This window comes from Opisthorchis viverrini, assembly GCF_000715545.1.
Source record: "Opisthorchis viverrini unplaced genomic scaffold opera_v5_282, whole genome shotgun sequence".
Classification (NCBI taxonomy): domain Eukaryota; kingdom Metazoa; phylum Platyhelminthes; class Trematoda; order Opisthorchiida; family Opisthorchiidae; genus Opisthorchis; species Opisthorchis viverrini.
Genome location: NW_008751932.1, coordinates 446202 through 463546, shown reverse-complemented (window position 1 = coordinate 463546; position 17345 = coordinate 446202). Strand labels below are relative to the sequence as shown.

Genomic DNA, 17345 nt, shown 5'->3' with positions numbered 1-17345 from the left:
TTATGAACCGGAAATGACCAGATTGGATAGACATGATATGTTTTGGTGCTGGCTGATCCGCTGACAAAATGATGGAAAACGCACAACCTAAGCAAGACAACAGAACTTTGCGAACCGACATGAAAATGGACAATCGTTCGGGTGGTCAAGCGACTTTAGTTTGAGTTGAGGGTCGGGGGTCGGAAAACGGCTGGGAGGTTAGGAAGCAAGTATTAACAGCAATGCATGTAGGCGACTGATAGATAAAGAACTTTACAGAACTATTCTCGGCGAATATTTTGTTGATCTAGAATGTGTCATGTGGCGTAAATGGCCCTCAGGGTCCTGGTCATGAGGTTCCGCTATGGTAGACCTTTGAAAAGTTGTACAATTGTTTGTGACCGAAGTGGAATTGTTTAGAAAATAAAGCATATTATTTTGGTCCATAGAAGTTGGATCGAAAAATAAATATGAACGGTCTCTCCCAAAACAAGGGTTCTGGTAGGCCAACGTTGAACAAGTTCCCGCTGGTTCATAGTTTATGTGGTGGACAAGTCTGGAATCCGGCTCCAGCAGGTGGGATGGTAGTGCTTGCGGTTTCCAGTCATCATCAGCTATAGCAAATGTGGTGGAGGAGCACCAGTGTGTCGGTCTCAATTGAAGAAATTCTTGCATTTGGTGGATGCAAGATGTGCTGTTGTTTTCTATTTGTCCATACGGAGGGCAAATGCTTCGATAGTTGGGAGTTACGGACGGCAAGTCTTCTCCTCGACAAAGAGACGACATACTCTGAGATGTGCAATGCTTTGTTTGCTTGTTTCCAACAACCGTGTATTTTTCATCCCTTGAAATGGAGTTTATTGAGGCCGGTGCCGAGAATGTTCGAATTCGGTGTTTCGATTCATTCCCCTCGTTGAAAATGGGAGGTTCTTGGTCAAAGTCCAGATCTATGGTTTGTTTGTTGGGGCTGTGGGTGGTTGTCAATTGGGTGCTTGGATCAGCTAGCCATCGATGAGATAAGGATGATCGGGACGGAATATGCTGGTTGGCGATTAGCTTTATCGTTCCAAAACAACTGCGGGCGTCATAGAGTGGATTTTCCGATATCGTAGATAAGCTCTGAAATGAGGAAAATTCGGAAGGTGACATAACTTGCTGGAAAGTAATCATGGGAAAACCATAATATTTTAAAGCGGAAGTAAGCGGAGTTCCGGTCGCACACTGACCATCAAGTTGCCTCCTTGAGACATTCAGAGACATGAATATGGTGGCTTTCTTCATCTCCCACGTTATGTACGCAGCTGAAGGCTTTGTGCTCAGGATGAGATAAATTAGTTTGGAAAAGGAGCTGAAACGCTCAGAGTTGGTGAGGTAAAGTTACCATAATTTAGTTGGCTAGCACGACAAGATGAAGCCTTGTTGCCGATTCATTGAAAGAGCTTGTGACTAGACGTGTCGATCAGTCCGTCCAAAAATCTGTACCAGACAATTTAAAAGAAGTGGCATAGTAACACGTCGAACTTTTCCGTTTTAGAGTAGCAGCTGAATCCACTGTGAAATTGTTTTTTTTTTGGTTTCTTTGTGCGATCGGAATGCTGTTACACTCACGGTCTCTCAGCCAGGTGATGACCAAACGTGCAACTTGGCCAGTTCAGTAATTATATACACTACGCTTTTGAGGATGAAACTGTGAACAGTGTGGTTGTTTTGTTTGGATATTCCGTTCCCCCACTTACTAACGGCACGCGGAGTTCAGGGAATCAACGATTTATCTAACGTCCGTGTGCAGATATCTTTTGATGCTGGTCAGCAAATCCAGCTCGTCTATTCCCTGGGTTAAGCTCCCATGAATGCACGCGTGTGTATTCGACCTCGAAAGGACACGAAAACTGGCACCATTAGGAAACAAGAATCATTAAAAAGAGCGGGATGTCTGTCATCCTTGGTTACAGAAGAAAGAAACTCACTTGAACAAATCTGTGAAAGCCTGCCTCAAGTGTCTAACTGGGTAGAAAACGGAGCGATCAGGAAATCCGAGTCATTAACTAATTCTAGTCAACTCGCAGTTAGACAAAATATAGCGTCACGTAACACTCAGGCGCCGGTGAATACGTGACCACGTGATGTGGTTTCCGTGAATGGAGTATGAGTGGCGATTCATCCCGTCCAAGCGCGAGCTAATCACAGTGATAACCAATCGCTGTTGGCGGAGTGGTCAATTATTCCGGCTACTGCCTGGAAGGCGGCGGGTTCGAAGCTTCTCCGAGTTTTGTTTGATGCTTACTATTGGTGATTCCCAATGAGGATAAAACAGATACACTTTGTATTTTCATAAAGGAAACTACCCACGAGGTTGCTGAAAATTGTTTAACAAGTCACTACCGGTTTCGCCCCTTCTTGGGGCTCATCAGGTAGGTGCAGTCCCCGAGTTTCCGTCAACCTTATGTTCTACTTGAACCAAACTGAATCATGAGGCGGCCTGTATGCAGCACATTATATCATAAACGAGAGATTTCGGCTGAGTTCTCGTGGAAACCAAATTGATTTGCAAATGAGTGTATTTCTCGAGGTACACTGTGCTTCTCAGCCACTCAGTCTAGATTGGATTTACTTACAGGACGAGGTATCAGTTGGAAACTATCAGATCTCTTCAAACTATTGTAAAATTTAGATTAGTGGTAGGTACCATGACTCACATTTCCATCACTATTGTTTAACTAGTCCCTCTGTTATCCAGGCACAATAGTGGAGCTCATCAGATGTGCCTATTCTTGGCGGCGCCTGGTGTTTCAAGTCCGGAAATGTGACACGCGAGGCGAAGATTCTAACACTACCACACCACCTGAATAGGCATGTCTGAAAATGCAAAAGTGTTCACACTTGAACGACTTCATCATCATCATCGAGGCCATGACATCGGTGCTCAAAAGTGATGCTTTGCCGCCGTAAAAACATGATTTATTGGAAAGCCCTACTGTGGGAGGGACTTAGCGCTAGCTTACTGCAATCATTCCTAGGTGCCTACACCTCAAGACACTCATTTAAGCAATCTGGATAGAAACTGACAACAAAAAATGCCACTGACAACGGTTGGCAGTCATACCTTGAAATGCCTCCAACCAGGCGCAGTGAGGATCAAGCGGTACCCATCCTGGAAGGTGAGTAGCACCGACAGCACCCAAGCGTTTCGTAATCTCAGTTATAACACTCTACCATGTCAAGGAGTGGCCACCTCTCTGCTCCTGCCACTCTGAGTTTGGCATGGAAACGACGATTTGGCATATGCAGTACATCGCCTAACCAATGCAGCTTCTGGTACTGGACACATTCTTTAATGAAAGTCCCCGTTACACAAAAGAAAACTCGCTTTCTGATTGCCTCGTCACGAATTCTCCGACACCAATCCACACAAGATATGGCTACGAGACAACGACTGTCAGGCACCTAAAGACAACTCCGTTTCACTGATTAACCAGATAAAGTCTCACATCCTTACAATGATGCGGTTGGTTTGATCCAGACCTCGAGGAGGATTTTTCAGACGAATGACATTTTGCAAACCCTTAAAATTCAGCGACCATCCACACCTAATCAATAATTACCTTGCACGTTTGGAGCATTCATGAAGTTCTTGACAGGTAAGCAAATCGGTATAAGGTTTTCTCTGGATACCTCGGTAAACCGATCACATAACTTGAGCGTACAGATATTCGCTTGTCGGAACGTGACAGTTCAGGTGCGTCCAAAGTGTGCTTCTAGAGTCATGCTAGAACGCTCGCCTTGAAAATCACATGTCCGGATTTCACCCCCAGTCTGGCCAAGAATATGTACTGCTGGTGAGCTCTAATAAGAGGGGAATTTAAGTTCAGTGTCTCATTCCTTTGGTGTGGACTCATCAAAATAATTGTCCCAGGAAAAGAGGGTGATTTTTCTAACGAGAGTGACGCGCATATAAATTCACTGTCAATATGAAGTCAGTGACATTTGCTGAACGCGAAGTTAACTCAAAATGGCTCGCATCCAGTGGATCCACGCTAGACTGTCAGTTTCAGCCAGGCTTGTGCGCTCAACGATTCGACAGGTGATCTGCTTGTTCTTGCGTAAAACTTGATTTGGATCGATGAAGTTGGAACACAGGCTTAGTTCATTTATGCATTAGACTTTTGTTAACGTAGTCAAAAGTGATTTTCTATGGTAATAAAGCTGATGAGATGAGGGTGGTCAAAGTGTGTCTGACTTTAACTGTCACATTTCTATGGACCTTGAAGATAAACCGAACTTCCTGTCTGCCCGAGTGTTGTCGGCCTCTCAAGATGATTTATCCAGAAAAAACTTTCTACTGGAACGATACACTTCATTCTGAACCTCCAACCGACTTAAATTGAGGCTACTTTGCAAGTGTTGCTGTCTAACTTAGCGTTTGAGCGACTCTTCCCGGTGGGCTGTCAACACTCACTTCTGCCATTCTGCCTCCCTTCGCAGGGTATGTTTAAATAAGGTGCCATATTTCTAAGACAACTAACCACTGGCCTTCTCTTACTGGTGTCGCCGTCAATTCTGTTGATGGTACTCGTGAAGTATCGAAGGAAATTCGCATAGGATGACTAGGCCGCACACTCCGTGACCTTGGATATTTTGCTGCCGATTCTTGGCTACTTTGAACCAGATAAGTAGCTGCGAACACGCTTAGCCGGTGGGTTTGAAAATGTGGATGCGTTAGAATGAAGAACAGAATGTATCCGGTCGGTGATGACAGTTGTTTTCGCGTAACATTTCCATGAATGGTTGGTCAATTCTCCACAGTTTGAGTACGAAAAGTCCCCAACAGGGTGGCACAAACATTTCAGCCCAGTTTCTACCCCTCCTTCCGGACTGGGCCTGTTTAGTGGTTGCCGGTAAAAAATATCACTTTTTAAATGCAATTTTCAAACTTCTAATCATAGATGTCACGTTTTAGGTAGTTTGTGCCGTTTTTGACGAAACGGGATCGTTTAAGTCCCACAAATTTAGAAATTTATGCCAGGTTAAGGAGAATCGACTTGTTATGCGAATATAAATGCCGATTCTGCAGCGGTGAACCCAAACAATCTTAGCGTTCAATATTAGAGAGGTTGATAAAAACTACCAAATGCCTGGAAAATTGGAACTTTTTGTACATCACTATAACATGTATAGATATTCAAAATAAAGCATCTTTTTGGTAGGATGACAGAGCCAAACATATTCACCCAATGGGATTAGACAAATCAAATAGCTTCTCCGAAGAAAGAACACATGCATACAGAAGCCATTGTATTGTTCCCCATCAACCCTGATTTAGTTCCCCCTCGGCAAACCAGAATGCCATATTTTTTGTGTCTCCTGTGTTAAGGAAAATCAGCGTACTCTCTTTGGTGAATGGTGGATTTCCAGACTTACACTAAAACATGTTTGTTTACACTTAACCGAACATTGCTCAGAAGAATTTACTGAGGCACAAAATACGGAGACTACAAGTCCCCAGGCCTCCGACAATCGAACCGTTTGGAACTTGCATCCATTTGTTCGAAGTCACGTAATTAGAGAATGTGTTTCAGAAAATCGAAAATGAAACTTTGTTACACACAATGACTTTCTTACCTACGTCGAGTTTTGGTGCAACCTTGGTTATAACTGAAAATCTTTTTCGTCACTGAGAGATAGTTACAGAATTTTCACATTGGTTTGGCTCTAAAGCTTCCCGTTTTATTCGGGATACTCAGAATTCAGACATATCTTTCGGCAACAACGATCAGATCTAGTAAAGTGTTTTTTCTGTTCTGCAAAACAGAGCACGAATTGAATGTGTTTTGACACTGCATGAAATCACCACACCTGATTATGTTTAGTGTTTTAGTTACGCAAACTCGCACTACTGAGAGACCCAGTGAAATTCAAGGAAAATTACACTTACAGGCAGGTTTTGTGTATCCACTTGTTGATTGTCACGTGACACATGACACTGTTTCGGAGATCTCTTCCTGCGTTCACTTGAAAGCGCAAGCGGAAAAAGCACAATTGGTCTTTGGGTGTTTGAACTGCGTGATAAACCTGCTACACATTACACTATCAACACCAATAACCCTACTGTTGTTCTAGGTTTCCTAACCTACGAGACACATGTTTCACATGAAAAATCGCATAACTGGGAAATAATCTGTTTTTTTGTTGTATTGCGTTGACAACTGCTAAGACCTACTTTGCTAATTATACAAAGAGGCATATTGGTGCCTTCATCAACCCCCTCAAACAGCACGCGGAGCTTAAAGCTCTAATCACACGTAAGTCTTTCAAAAAAGATAACTGGGAATAATCTGTTTTTTTTGTTGTATTGTGTTGACAACTGCTAAGACCTACTTTGCTAATTATACAAAGAGGCATATTGGTGCCTTCATCAACCCCCTCAAACAGCACGCGGAGCTTAAAGCTCTAATCACACGTAAGTCTTTCAAAAAAGTCGAACAGGGAAAGTATTCAAGTGTTTAACTAAACACTAACGAAATGGTCACTTAAGGTAAAAAACTACTCTGTTCCTCCCAAGCGAGCACTTTCCATTTGTCCACAAGGGGTGATCTTTTGTGCCTTGAGCATCTAAGCCCTAAACCTGAGTCATTCAGTGTTTCCCCGGCACAAATCTTACTCAAACCAAATATCAGGGTACAAATACCATGCGATGGGCTCTCATTTTATTCCTGCAAAAGCTAGATATCTGATTACACACATAAAAGCAAGGCAATGCTACTTATCTACGCATTGATTAGCTGTGACAAAATAGAGCTCTTAAGATTAGCGGACAAGTCAACCACCGGTTACACTCCTTGATCCATCAGCTTTCTTCTCGAACACAACCGCTGCAGCCATCCCTTGCTACAGAGGCTATCCTTTACTTGAGGCTACTTGTGGATAGTTTCTTGAAAATTCCATCGTTGGATACCCTATAGAAGAGAACTGGTTTTGAAGGGGCCCCCGTTAGTCGCTTCTTTGACCAAGCTATTCAGAAAAGTTAGCCCTTGTACAGGTTTTGCTCTGAACAGGTCAACTGTAAGAGTCTACCAAAGGTGATCTCTTCAAAAGTTCGTTTCTTTTAAGAGGAAATGAACTTAAGCAACCGGTAGACCGAAGAAAAGGCGGTTAACTTCAAGAATTTTCCTTCTACCCGCGAAATATTTCCTAACTGCCCATAAGAAGAGACCCTTGCGGATGAATTTTCATGATTACACTTCCACAGGAGCATACAGTTTTTTGAAAGTAATGCATAAACCTGAAGGTTTGACACCAGAAATTATAGTATCGAAAAGTTTTCAGACATCGGACGGTGGAATACATGCAATTTAGGTCTCTAGAGCCTTTTTTGTTGTTGCTTTAAACCGACATTTCACTTTCAAGTTGAATCAAATAGTTGGTTGCGTGTGGTTCTTATTTGGAATGTGAACCAATTCGCTACATCTGCTCTTTTTATCCCTTACTCTATGACGGTAGAACACTTCGTCTTCGAGGTTAGTTTGAATGCTATCGCACATCTATTTTCCCTCTCCCATTGCAAACTAACTTACGACACATTCCAGATTCAACTAGCAACATTGTCGTCAAAATAAAAAAAAGATTAGCACTTAAGAAAACGGCTTTTGTGTCCAATGGCATTTTTAAATGTTTTCTTGTCACCACCACAAGTGGATGAAAACGTTTGCTATCTGTATCCTCACCAGGGGGAGTTATTCTTCATTAGTCTCGCGAGTTAACACTCCTGTGAATGTGTTACACACGACAGCGACCCCAGTTTAAGCAAAATAATGAACGGCCACATTTCAGATCAATCATTGTTTCTGTACTTTCTTCAGGTTTGTTGGTTTGCGGCTGGATCGATAACGATCGATCTCTTTGGGATGGGCTTGCATATGAGCAGGTAACAATTGGCCTCATATATGGCTTGAGAGAAGCAGATACGTTTAGTTCTATCCAATCAAAATTAACAAAGCGATAGTCAACTGATGTTCAAGAACTGCATCCACTGGTTTGTTGCTTATGTGTGCAGCAACGTGATGAACAGGATCTGAGTCAATTTAATGCTGGAGTGGGAAACATTTCTCCTGAAAGACAACTGGTCGACTTGAAGGAAAATAATAGGTTTTCCGTTATTCTGAGTTAAAGATAGGTCCAGTCCAAGGAAACCCCCTTTACTGCGGTGTCTTCTTTTAGAAAGCTACTGCAAGCTGGGGGTATCCGAAAACAGAACAAAATAAAAAACAATAATCAACTCACGTAAAGAAAGCTGACTTACCAAACTTGAAAAATGGAGCAGAACAATAGTACGACCAGTAGAATGAGGAGAACACCAATGGCAGAAATCAAAAGAATGCGTGCCATAGTGGATTCACAGCCTGTGAAAAGAGTTGTTGCATTCAGTATTAACCTTGACACCAAACGCTTAAAAGGGGACAATCCGTCGAACTGAATGCAACGCAAACGTGCTTTCAGTGACTTAGTACTCAAGTGACCATAAGCTTGCTAACATGCAATAGTCATAAATTCTGCTGGTCATGTACAGTACTAATACTCTGTATGTTGAGGAATAACCAGACTCTGGAGCACAGTAATTCAACAGGACTCAAAGGTTATCGATCGACCTGAGATGGCGATTGAGGGTCGTACAGAATCACACACTGTGTAGTTAGGGGGTAAGACTGGGTGTGTTTTGATGACGCAGATTTGATTCCCCTAATCTTGATGAGTTGTAAAACGGAAGCTTGAGAAAACGGCTAAAGCTGGATGTAACTTTTCAGATTTTTGTTCAGATCGTGAGTGTTATGTCCAGCGCTGCACATAAACCATAGGCAGCGTTCGCCAGTTTTCTCGAAAAAGTGAACAAACATTACAGGACCACCAGAAGCGATACACGATTTCATATAGGACAGTAATGGACTTATTCAGTTAGTTGGATCAGTTTAGTAACAGCCTCTGAGTCAAGAACTGCACTGGCTTCTGACAACGAATTCGTTTTAGTTTCTAGCAGAGGTTTTTAAACAGTTACACAGATGTTTTTTGTTTAGATTCAAATCAATCTGCTGTTTTGTTTTTTTGGGAGATTGACATGTTCGAATCCATTTTCCTCTGCTACTTGTTACTCTGAGGCACATGTTCATTCCATCTATTTGAGTCATACACTTAATGAAAATTACACACAGCCGATACATACACCTTTTTGTGTTAGTAACTTTGTTTCCTGTTTTGTCCGCGGTGCAAACTGAGCCGGCACCGTACCACACAACTGTTTTTCGTAGGGGGACTGCTGTACAGCTCAACTTTGACCGTAGACGCACATACATGTGGGCATTGTTCACCGGTGGTTGTCCCTGGTTCATATTAGTCCAATTAGAAGAGAGTCACGTCAGGAAAATAAAGTAATAGACCAGCTGATCCTATAATCACGAACCCTGTGGGTGTTTTGCCGCCAATTAGTAGCCAATTGACAACAAAGTCGATCAAACTGTTGGCAGACAACTAGAACACTTTCAGAAAGAAAATGGGCATAGACGAAAGCCTTTAACATTTCATTCTGTAAGTGTACGTGTGCACGTGTCAGGGTCTAGTAACTTCGGATGTTGTCAGCTACTGTTGTCATAACAAATGCATAAACATGTTTTCTACATTCACCAGTGCCCGTGCAAACAAATTGCCACAGAATGTTGTAGTGGTATTCAGCGCTGACGTTTTCACCTAAAGAACCGGCATGAAAACACCCAATTGTTCATGGTCACGCAATGACCGGATATATAACGAACTTGTCAGAGGTCTTAGTTCAGTGTTCACTATTCCGCCTGAACGGATGCGTGTTTTATGAGAAAATGTTTTCCGGGGTATATTCTAGCTTTTAGAACAATATGACACTGAACACAATTGTCCAACTGATAGGTACAACTTCCTTGAATGTAACATAACAGCATTAACTGACAGTGCTTTTACTTAATTTTGTTCACAATCATATCCTTGTCAGCTGAGAGTAGACGTGAATGTTGTAAGGCGAGGTTAGTTCACACTCATTGTGGTGGCTGACATTTGAACGCTTGGTGCCCTTGTACTACTCAGCTCAATCTACCCGGAACATCATCGCAAATCTTGGACAGCTTTTACTTACCTGACGAGCATTCGAATACACGAACCCTAAGAAGGCAACCGTTTTTGGTGGAATCATTCAGGTATACATTCACCTGCGGTGTGATATTGTAATATGAACTTGGAAAAATTTTAAATGGCGTCTCAGAACAGACCAAGTACAACCCTGAACACTCTAGTGGAGATATGCTGATCAGTTCTATTCTGTGCTGCTATCTGTGAGTAGCAGTAACTGCAATTTGGATGTGCTTGGCTTTGGACGACTGCGCATGCTAGACTGGGGTACTAAACCCACTCTGACTGAGACTCGATTATCTCAGTTAGGAGGAAAACTAAAGGTTGTGAAATGTGTCAGCTATTACACAGCAGATACAGAGCAACCGAAACATTCCAAGTTTCTCCGTGAGGCGACGCAAGATTACGTCGTTCGCAATAACTTTTTTAATCTCTTGGCTACATCATACAAACACCATCTTGTTATGATACCTGAGAACCGATTCTGAACTTGAGCAATTTCTGAGGAAACAAAAAAGTTTAGGTGAATGACTGATCCACACTAGAACGATGCCTAGCTGTTGTAGATAAACTCAACCTTGCTATATGCCATATAACATGAATTCTTTCTTCGCTCATGTCCTGCAATGCATAAGGTCATCAGATATTACGCTCATCAAAAACACAAAGAATACTTTCAACAGTTTTCAAGCTAAAAGAACATGTTCGTATTCCTTTAGTTATAAGCATATAGGTGAAACAAAAACAAATCCTCGTAAAAACTTATTTTAAGATCACGGATTAGCATTCGGAGTGGGATCAAGAACGGATTGCAACAGATTATTGGATTACATTTCAACTTTTGTTTTGAAAAGTCACATCTGTGCACTCCACTTCAGAGTTTTCAAAGAATACTTTAGAGGTAGGATTTAACCGGTTCGTGCAAGGCACCGCAGGTTTTCACACATGATAGCGATAGCCTATAATCTAGAAAGCTTGCGTTTTATGACTATTTTGTTGCTAGACTTCACCATTAAGGAAATAGTGGATAGAAAAGCAAAGGCGTACACATTACCGTTTATTTAGATTATAGATGCATATGATCTGTATTTTGGGGAAATTATCCTTTCAGAGAGACTCTATCAGCGTCGGTTCCAACAAAGCACCATAAAATGAGGCCTGGCATATGTCATTACTCCTCACTACGGAAAAAAACAGATAAATCTGCTTACTGGCCTTTGCAGTACCTTTAAAACTGATAAACTTGGCTTCTATCAGAGTGACCAGAATTTTTTTCTCTAATACGGTCTGAATGTTCTTGCATTACCGTGCCAAAACCCAATATTTCATTCGCGTTGGATAGCTAGAACTCCCCAAGTGCCTCAGTTGACATTTACCATCCTTTGGGCGTCAGTGTTACTTCAAAAGCACATTTAAACTCTTCAGAATTTACTTCACATCGCTGGTAAGCTAACTTTGACAATAATTATATTTTACCGAGTGAATGTATATACTTGTAGCAGTCCAAACCATTAATACTGAGGTGAGGTAGTTATTCGCATTGCTTTAGTCGAAACTTTCTTATCAGTCGCTAAATATACAGCAGGTTATGGATAATAAATTGCATTCAACCTAAAGTCGTGCGTTGGTTACGTCCGACAACTCAATTTTTGACACATAATTGCGATCGACTGCAGCTACAGTTCACTTTTGTGGTGAAAAGTCGAGTAATCAAAAAAGAACCCGACCACCCATCGGGGAATACCGTCGTAAGTTCTGCCTGTAGTTTTTGAGCTAAATTACTTACCTGCCTTACAACTGTGCAATTCGTCTTGGTAACCTCCCCCATGGTCTCCTTGGGTTCGCTCGACGGAAGGAATAGGTATATTGCATCGGGTTCCACGATAACTGGTAATACAGCTGTTGAGATTGAAAAAAAAACAATAAAGTGATAAAATAGTTTGTGTGTGTACCGGGCATCCCCAGTCGCTGTTACGGTCAACCGCAGTTTAAAAAACCTGGCCCCCAAATAACCGACATTAAAACAATAAATGATAAAATAGTTTGTGTGTGTACCGGGCATCCCCAGTCGCTGTTACGGTCAACCGCAGTTTAAAAAACCTGGCCCCCAAATAACCGACATTACAAAGAGTAATGGTTACGACGGTGTGTTCAGTCCCAGTGAAGGGAAAGCAAGATTGCTGAATGGTTGGCGATTCTAGTCCACCACAAACCTTAAATAACTATTTGAAGCTCATAGAAACCATTCAACGTTTTTTGTCGGTCGAAAATTGTGTATTTTATACTCCCCATCGGGTCAGGGAAGATCACTTGAAGCTATCCTTCATTCAGGTCATCTTGAGGAAGAAAGTACTTACCAGAAAGGTGTGCTGCAAGCAAATAAATTCCATGTTTAAGCATGCATTACTGCGGTACGATCGCAACCATGAATAAGTTGGAAAAACCAGTTGTTCTTTTGCGGATGAACGTTAGCCAATGGACGGACAGAAGCGAGAACTTCACTCAGTCACACCCCATTGGATTTGGACGCAACCCACTACTTTACCCTTTCGGAAAACGTCTATCTGCCACAGGCATTTAGGATGATTCTTGCTCAGTAGGAACAAACGAAGCAAACCAACTAAAAGAACGTTGTCCCTTACTTTTTAGCGAAAAAGTTGTTCGCCTTTCTGGAAGAGTGGTTCTGAATTCGTGAGACCTCATATTAAGGCACCGCTTTTCCTAGTTTTGGGTGTAAGCAAACAATGGTGGATTCAGTAGATAAAGTAACAGTTTAGACGTTCTTGTCAGACTGTGGTGTGGGAGAGGTTAATTTGGTACCAGGAAAACGCCTTCAGTGATTAATCAGTAGAGGGCAGTGAGAAAACAATTTGAGCCACAAATCTTCATTCAGCAGTTACTGTTGAGTCCAATGCCTCATACCCTTTGTGTGTTTATCCAATGTGTATTTGAAACTACTAACGTAAAACTCTTCTACAGCGACAGTTGGCCGCTAGTTCCAGATATCAACGTCATGCGTAACAACCGAAAGGTCACGTAGGGCTCGTTGGTTATAAGATTTTGAAGAACGATGCCGTGCTGTTTTCCTCGGTCATCGTTGCACAGTAGCAAGTCGGTTGGCACCTCACTCCGAAGTCTCTTCGCGTTACTCGTCGGAGAATAATCAAGCCATCTCCATAAGGGTGACAGTATTGGAAGAATAAATTCAAGAACTGTAAGCTGTCTTCATTCCCCACATTTTGCCACCGAAGCACTAAACATTGTTATACTTTACTCACTGTTTGCTGTAATTCTTCCGATGTAGAGGTTTATGTTGCACACCCACCGTACTCTATTGTGTGGTAAGAGGATAATAGAAATTACTTTTGTAAGCTTAGTGAAAGACCTACGTAAGCAAACAATCATACCCATGACCAATTCATAAACCCGATTCACAAAGACCGTTCTCACCGGGATTCATGACTATGATGCACGAACCCTTTCACATCGCGATAACCTTAGTAGGGTTCCATAGAGATAAATGGATTCTATTGCGATCTCGCCGCTGATGCGTGGATGTACGATGCACATCTTTGCGTAGGCACAACTGTTTTGGAAATCTGGTGAGATGGTCCGTGTCCATCTGACGTAAGTCCGGTTTTTCACCACCTCTGTCTTCCCGCAATCATCCGAGTATTTCAGGCATGGAAAATAGATGTTCGTGAAGAGAAACAAAGATATGTTAGGGAAAGTGCAGGGTTAAGGAAGGACTCCTGCGAAATGCCGTTGTGGACAACCCACTGTGCCGATGCGGCTTCTTCGACCCTGACAAAAGATTGTCACTTGTTTGGAAGATCTTCAAGATCGTATTAAAAGTTCCCATGAGTTCCAAATCACTGGCTGCTTAAATCGAAGCCCATTTTGCATTTCTTACCGATAACAAATCTCAAGATATGTTCCTTCTGGAGCAATCATAGCTGTGACGTCGTTTGAACTATCAGGATCCTTATTTATCCAATCAGGTACGTAGCGCCATAAACGTGGATTGGAACAAGTGTTAACGCATACAGTTCGCTTTTCAAGAGAGGCTAAAAAACGCAATAACTAATATTTCGCGTTTGCCAATCGACCACTTTTGGGATGTTGCACCGCTGGATTTTTCAGTAGCGATTAGCTACTAAATAAAAATATCAGTATTGAAATTTCTCGGGGTTGAAGGGCAGTTTCATTCATTCACATTTGCACAGAATTTATGAAGTGGGGACTAGTTATACGGACCAAAACAAGACTAAATTTCGGACGGACTGAGCCGCAAACAGACGGTTTCTATTAGTAGATATCGTTTTTAATTTGGAACACGACGTTCCACTGGTCAACTTTAACAAGGTGAACCTCCATTCAGAATGATTCATTTGGGGATAGCATGCTCGAAGGGATCAAGATCTTTGTTTAGAAAAAGGACTAGATGCTGTCCAGTTCGGGTCACACTCTTGCATGCATATTCGCACGCGCGCGCTCGCTTGTAACAGCTAGTCTCGGAGGCTTGTCCAGTGACTGCGCGTACGGTGCATGTTAAGGTTATCACTTTGGCTGGACGGTTGTACGGATGTGAGGACAAGTATCGATAGCCAATCAGTTGGAGTTAACTAACAACGGATGTGAGTTGATCCCCAAGCTTTTGGTGCACACTGGTGAGGAAATATTTTGAAAGTACGATTTGCTACAAATCACTTTGTTTTCATGCCGCCATTCATTTCTGAAAAAAAGTGACAAAAAAAGAAGCTGACAGTACAGAGCGGTTGGCAGAGGCTGGCGTCAGACTCATTGGTTTTATGTCGACAGAACTCAAACAAGGAGACTGTTGCATTCTTTTGCAACTTAAGGCTGTGTTAACGAACGACTCAACCGATTCCCTGCTGAAACTCTACATGATATTCTCCAAATGTATGTACTGAACAGTGATGCACCAGCTGGAACGATTTTCGAGATATTCCAGTACACTTCCTCGGTTGTGTCTCCCTTCATGTTTGAGCAGAAAGTAAGTGTGGAAGAAACGTCGGGTATCTGAAGAACCTCAAGATAAGTAAAACTGGCCGTGGGAATTCGAAGAGTTTTCAGTAACTTTGTGATTAGTGTAGTCTGTCAAAAAAAACCGGTGACAGTCTTTCGTTTTTTACATTCTCAGAACATGACAATTCTTCCATTACCTACTCCTTTTTACAAATGCTTCGTCCCTGGGGTTTTTCTTCATCCAGTTTTGAAAATAATTGATATCTTTCACGGTGGACTCTTGGCTAGATTTATGCATTGATCAGAGGGTTGTGATGTCGTAGACTCCAGAAAATTGAATGTCATCTTCGTCAGTTTTCCATTTGCTCCAGGGTCGCCAGATTCAAATTCTTATCATTTTTATCACCCATGTTGAAAATAACTGGGTGGTCGCTTGAAATACCTTGTTCAGTTTTATCCATTCAACACTGGCTCAAAAAATCTCAGAGTCCTGAACAATAACGCTGTGGAGAGATCAAAAAGAATCACTTGACGTCACTAGCCCGAGGGTCACTAAAACCATCTTAGGCATGTTTATACGAACATGAAACACCAGATGATCTCCTTCAACGGACACTATCTATTATTGATTGATGTTTTTCTCACAGGACTTTACTGATTCACCGTTTTTACCAACAGTATTGATTGCCCATTTCCTATCGATTCGCGCACACTCGCCACCACGATTGTTGAATTCGCTTTGATGTAACCCAGTTAGTGACTTGTGTGTGTTTTCCTCTGACAATATGAGGTGGCGACGCCGGAGTTTCACCCCCTTACATCTGAACCACTTGGTCGCGTCATTATGTCGACTAAGGTCAAGCCACAAATTTCATCAAGCATGATCAAACAGGAAGAAATGAAGGCCGACTAGTCGACTGGGTGAGGAAATCGGTGCGCATCTACGTGTCAGTTTCCTTTAGATCGGCTGGTTAAAGCCACGGCTGGAACGATGTAATAGTGGCTTAAAAAACAATCAGACTTGGCTAGCGTAAACACACGACCGTCAGTACTCTCGCAGTGTCTTAAACAATGCGGTTTCGTTGGCGGTGTGGATACGATTAGGATTACGGATGGTACAACCAAGTTAGTGGCAACAAACGCGAACCGCAACGGAAAAAGGGTTTGCATAAGTTCCAGGATGGTGGACGATGAGAATGTAGCAGTGACGAGCAATAGTGCAACAATCTACGACATACGAACCCGGAATACCAATGACTGTGAGCAAATTCATTAGCAAGCTTTACATTCCTAGTAACCTGAAGGTCACCACTAGAGCAGGGGGAGTAAAAAGTGCTAAAAATGGGTAAACAGAGTAACCTAGGATTGCGAACAGAAGAGTAAGTAGGTTCTGGTCTGACGTTCAGCATTGTGAAAGAATAAATAGTAATATGTAACCTGAAATAGGGACAAAAAGAACATTGGTTTGATTCGAGTTTATCAAATGGACAGATGAATTTCCCAGTTCCTAGAAGGCAATTTTTTACTCAGCTTTAATCCAACTTCCATCGTATTCCATCGTATTTCCATCGTATTCCGAGAAATCGTTATTCTGCAGTGATGTGTTTTGGGCGGTTGTGGATCTGTGCTTTTTGGATCAAAAACTATCTTAGGGTCAGGTTAAAGGATTTTACCGATCGAATTCATGATGAGGAGGAATTATCATTGCTGAAGCTACAGAATTTTTTTGTGTAGGCAGGCAAAACGACACAAAAAAGGGAGGCGAAAAGGACAAAAAGATCAAGAAGCAGTATGTCAGAGGAAGGGAGGTGTTCTTAGTTTAAGAGTAATGAACTAGTGATCAGCTGGATGACGAGTGCACGCTCACTTATTTTAAACTACTGGCCAGTTTATTGATCATAAAACTGGACATTCTAGATGAACGCGCAGCAGCTAATGTGATAGTCATACAGGTGTGCTCTTGTTTACGGGATTAAGACTGCCTCTGAGATCAAAGGTAGGAAGGAGTTGTAGGTGGGTATTCCACCAGTGGGGCGCCCGGTAGAGAGGTGCCGATTGTTTCACGGGCATATCTGTAGAGCACTTTACACTTTGGAAAACTGGGACATGCTGAATCTGGATATGGCTAATCTGAAGAGCTAAAGTAGGGCACCAACTATTTGTCTTCTCCTTTGAGGGGACTTGGGGAAAACTAGATTAAGACTCAATAAAAGCATGCACCGGCGGAACAGTAA

The 17345-nt window shown here is 42.2% G+C and overlaps 1 protein-coding gene across 1 annotated transcript in view; it reads right to left on the bottom strand.

The window, feature by feature from the left end:
* Nucleotides 1-17345, bottom strand: part of T265_09415 (hypothetical protein) — a gene marked incomplete at both ends in the record, with an annotated part of 101136 nt that continues 83791 nt past the window's right edge. The window contains 2 exons of the mRNA XM_009175468.1: nt 1-1098; nt 11909-12021. Coding sequence (XP_009173732.1) covers nt 253-1098; nt 11909-12021 — 959 coding nt within the window. The remainder of the gene's footprint in view (nt 1099-11908; nt 12022-17345) is intronic.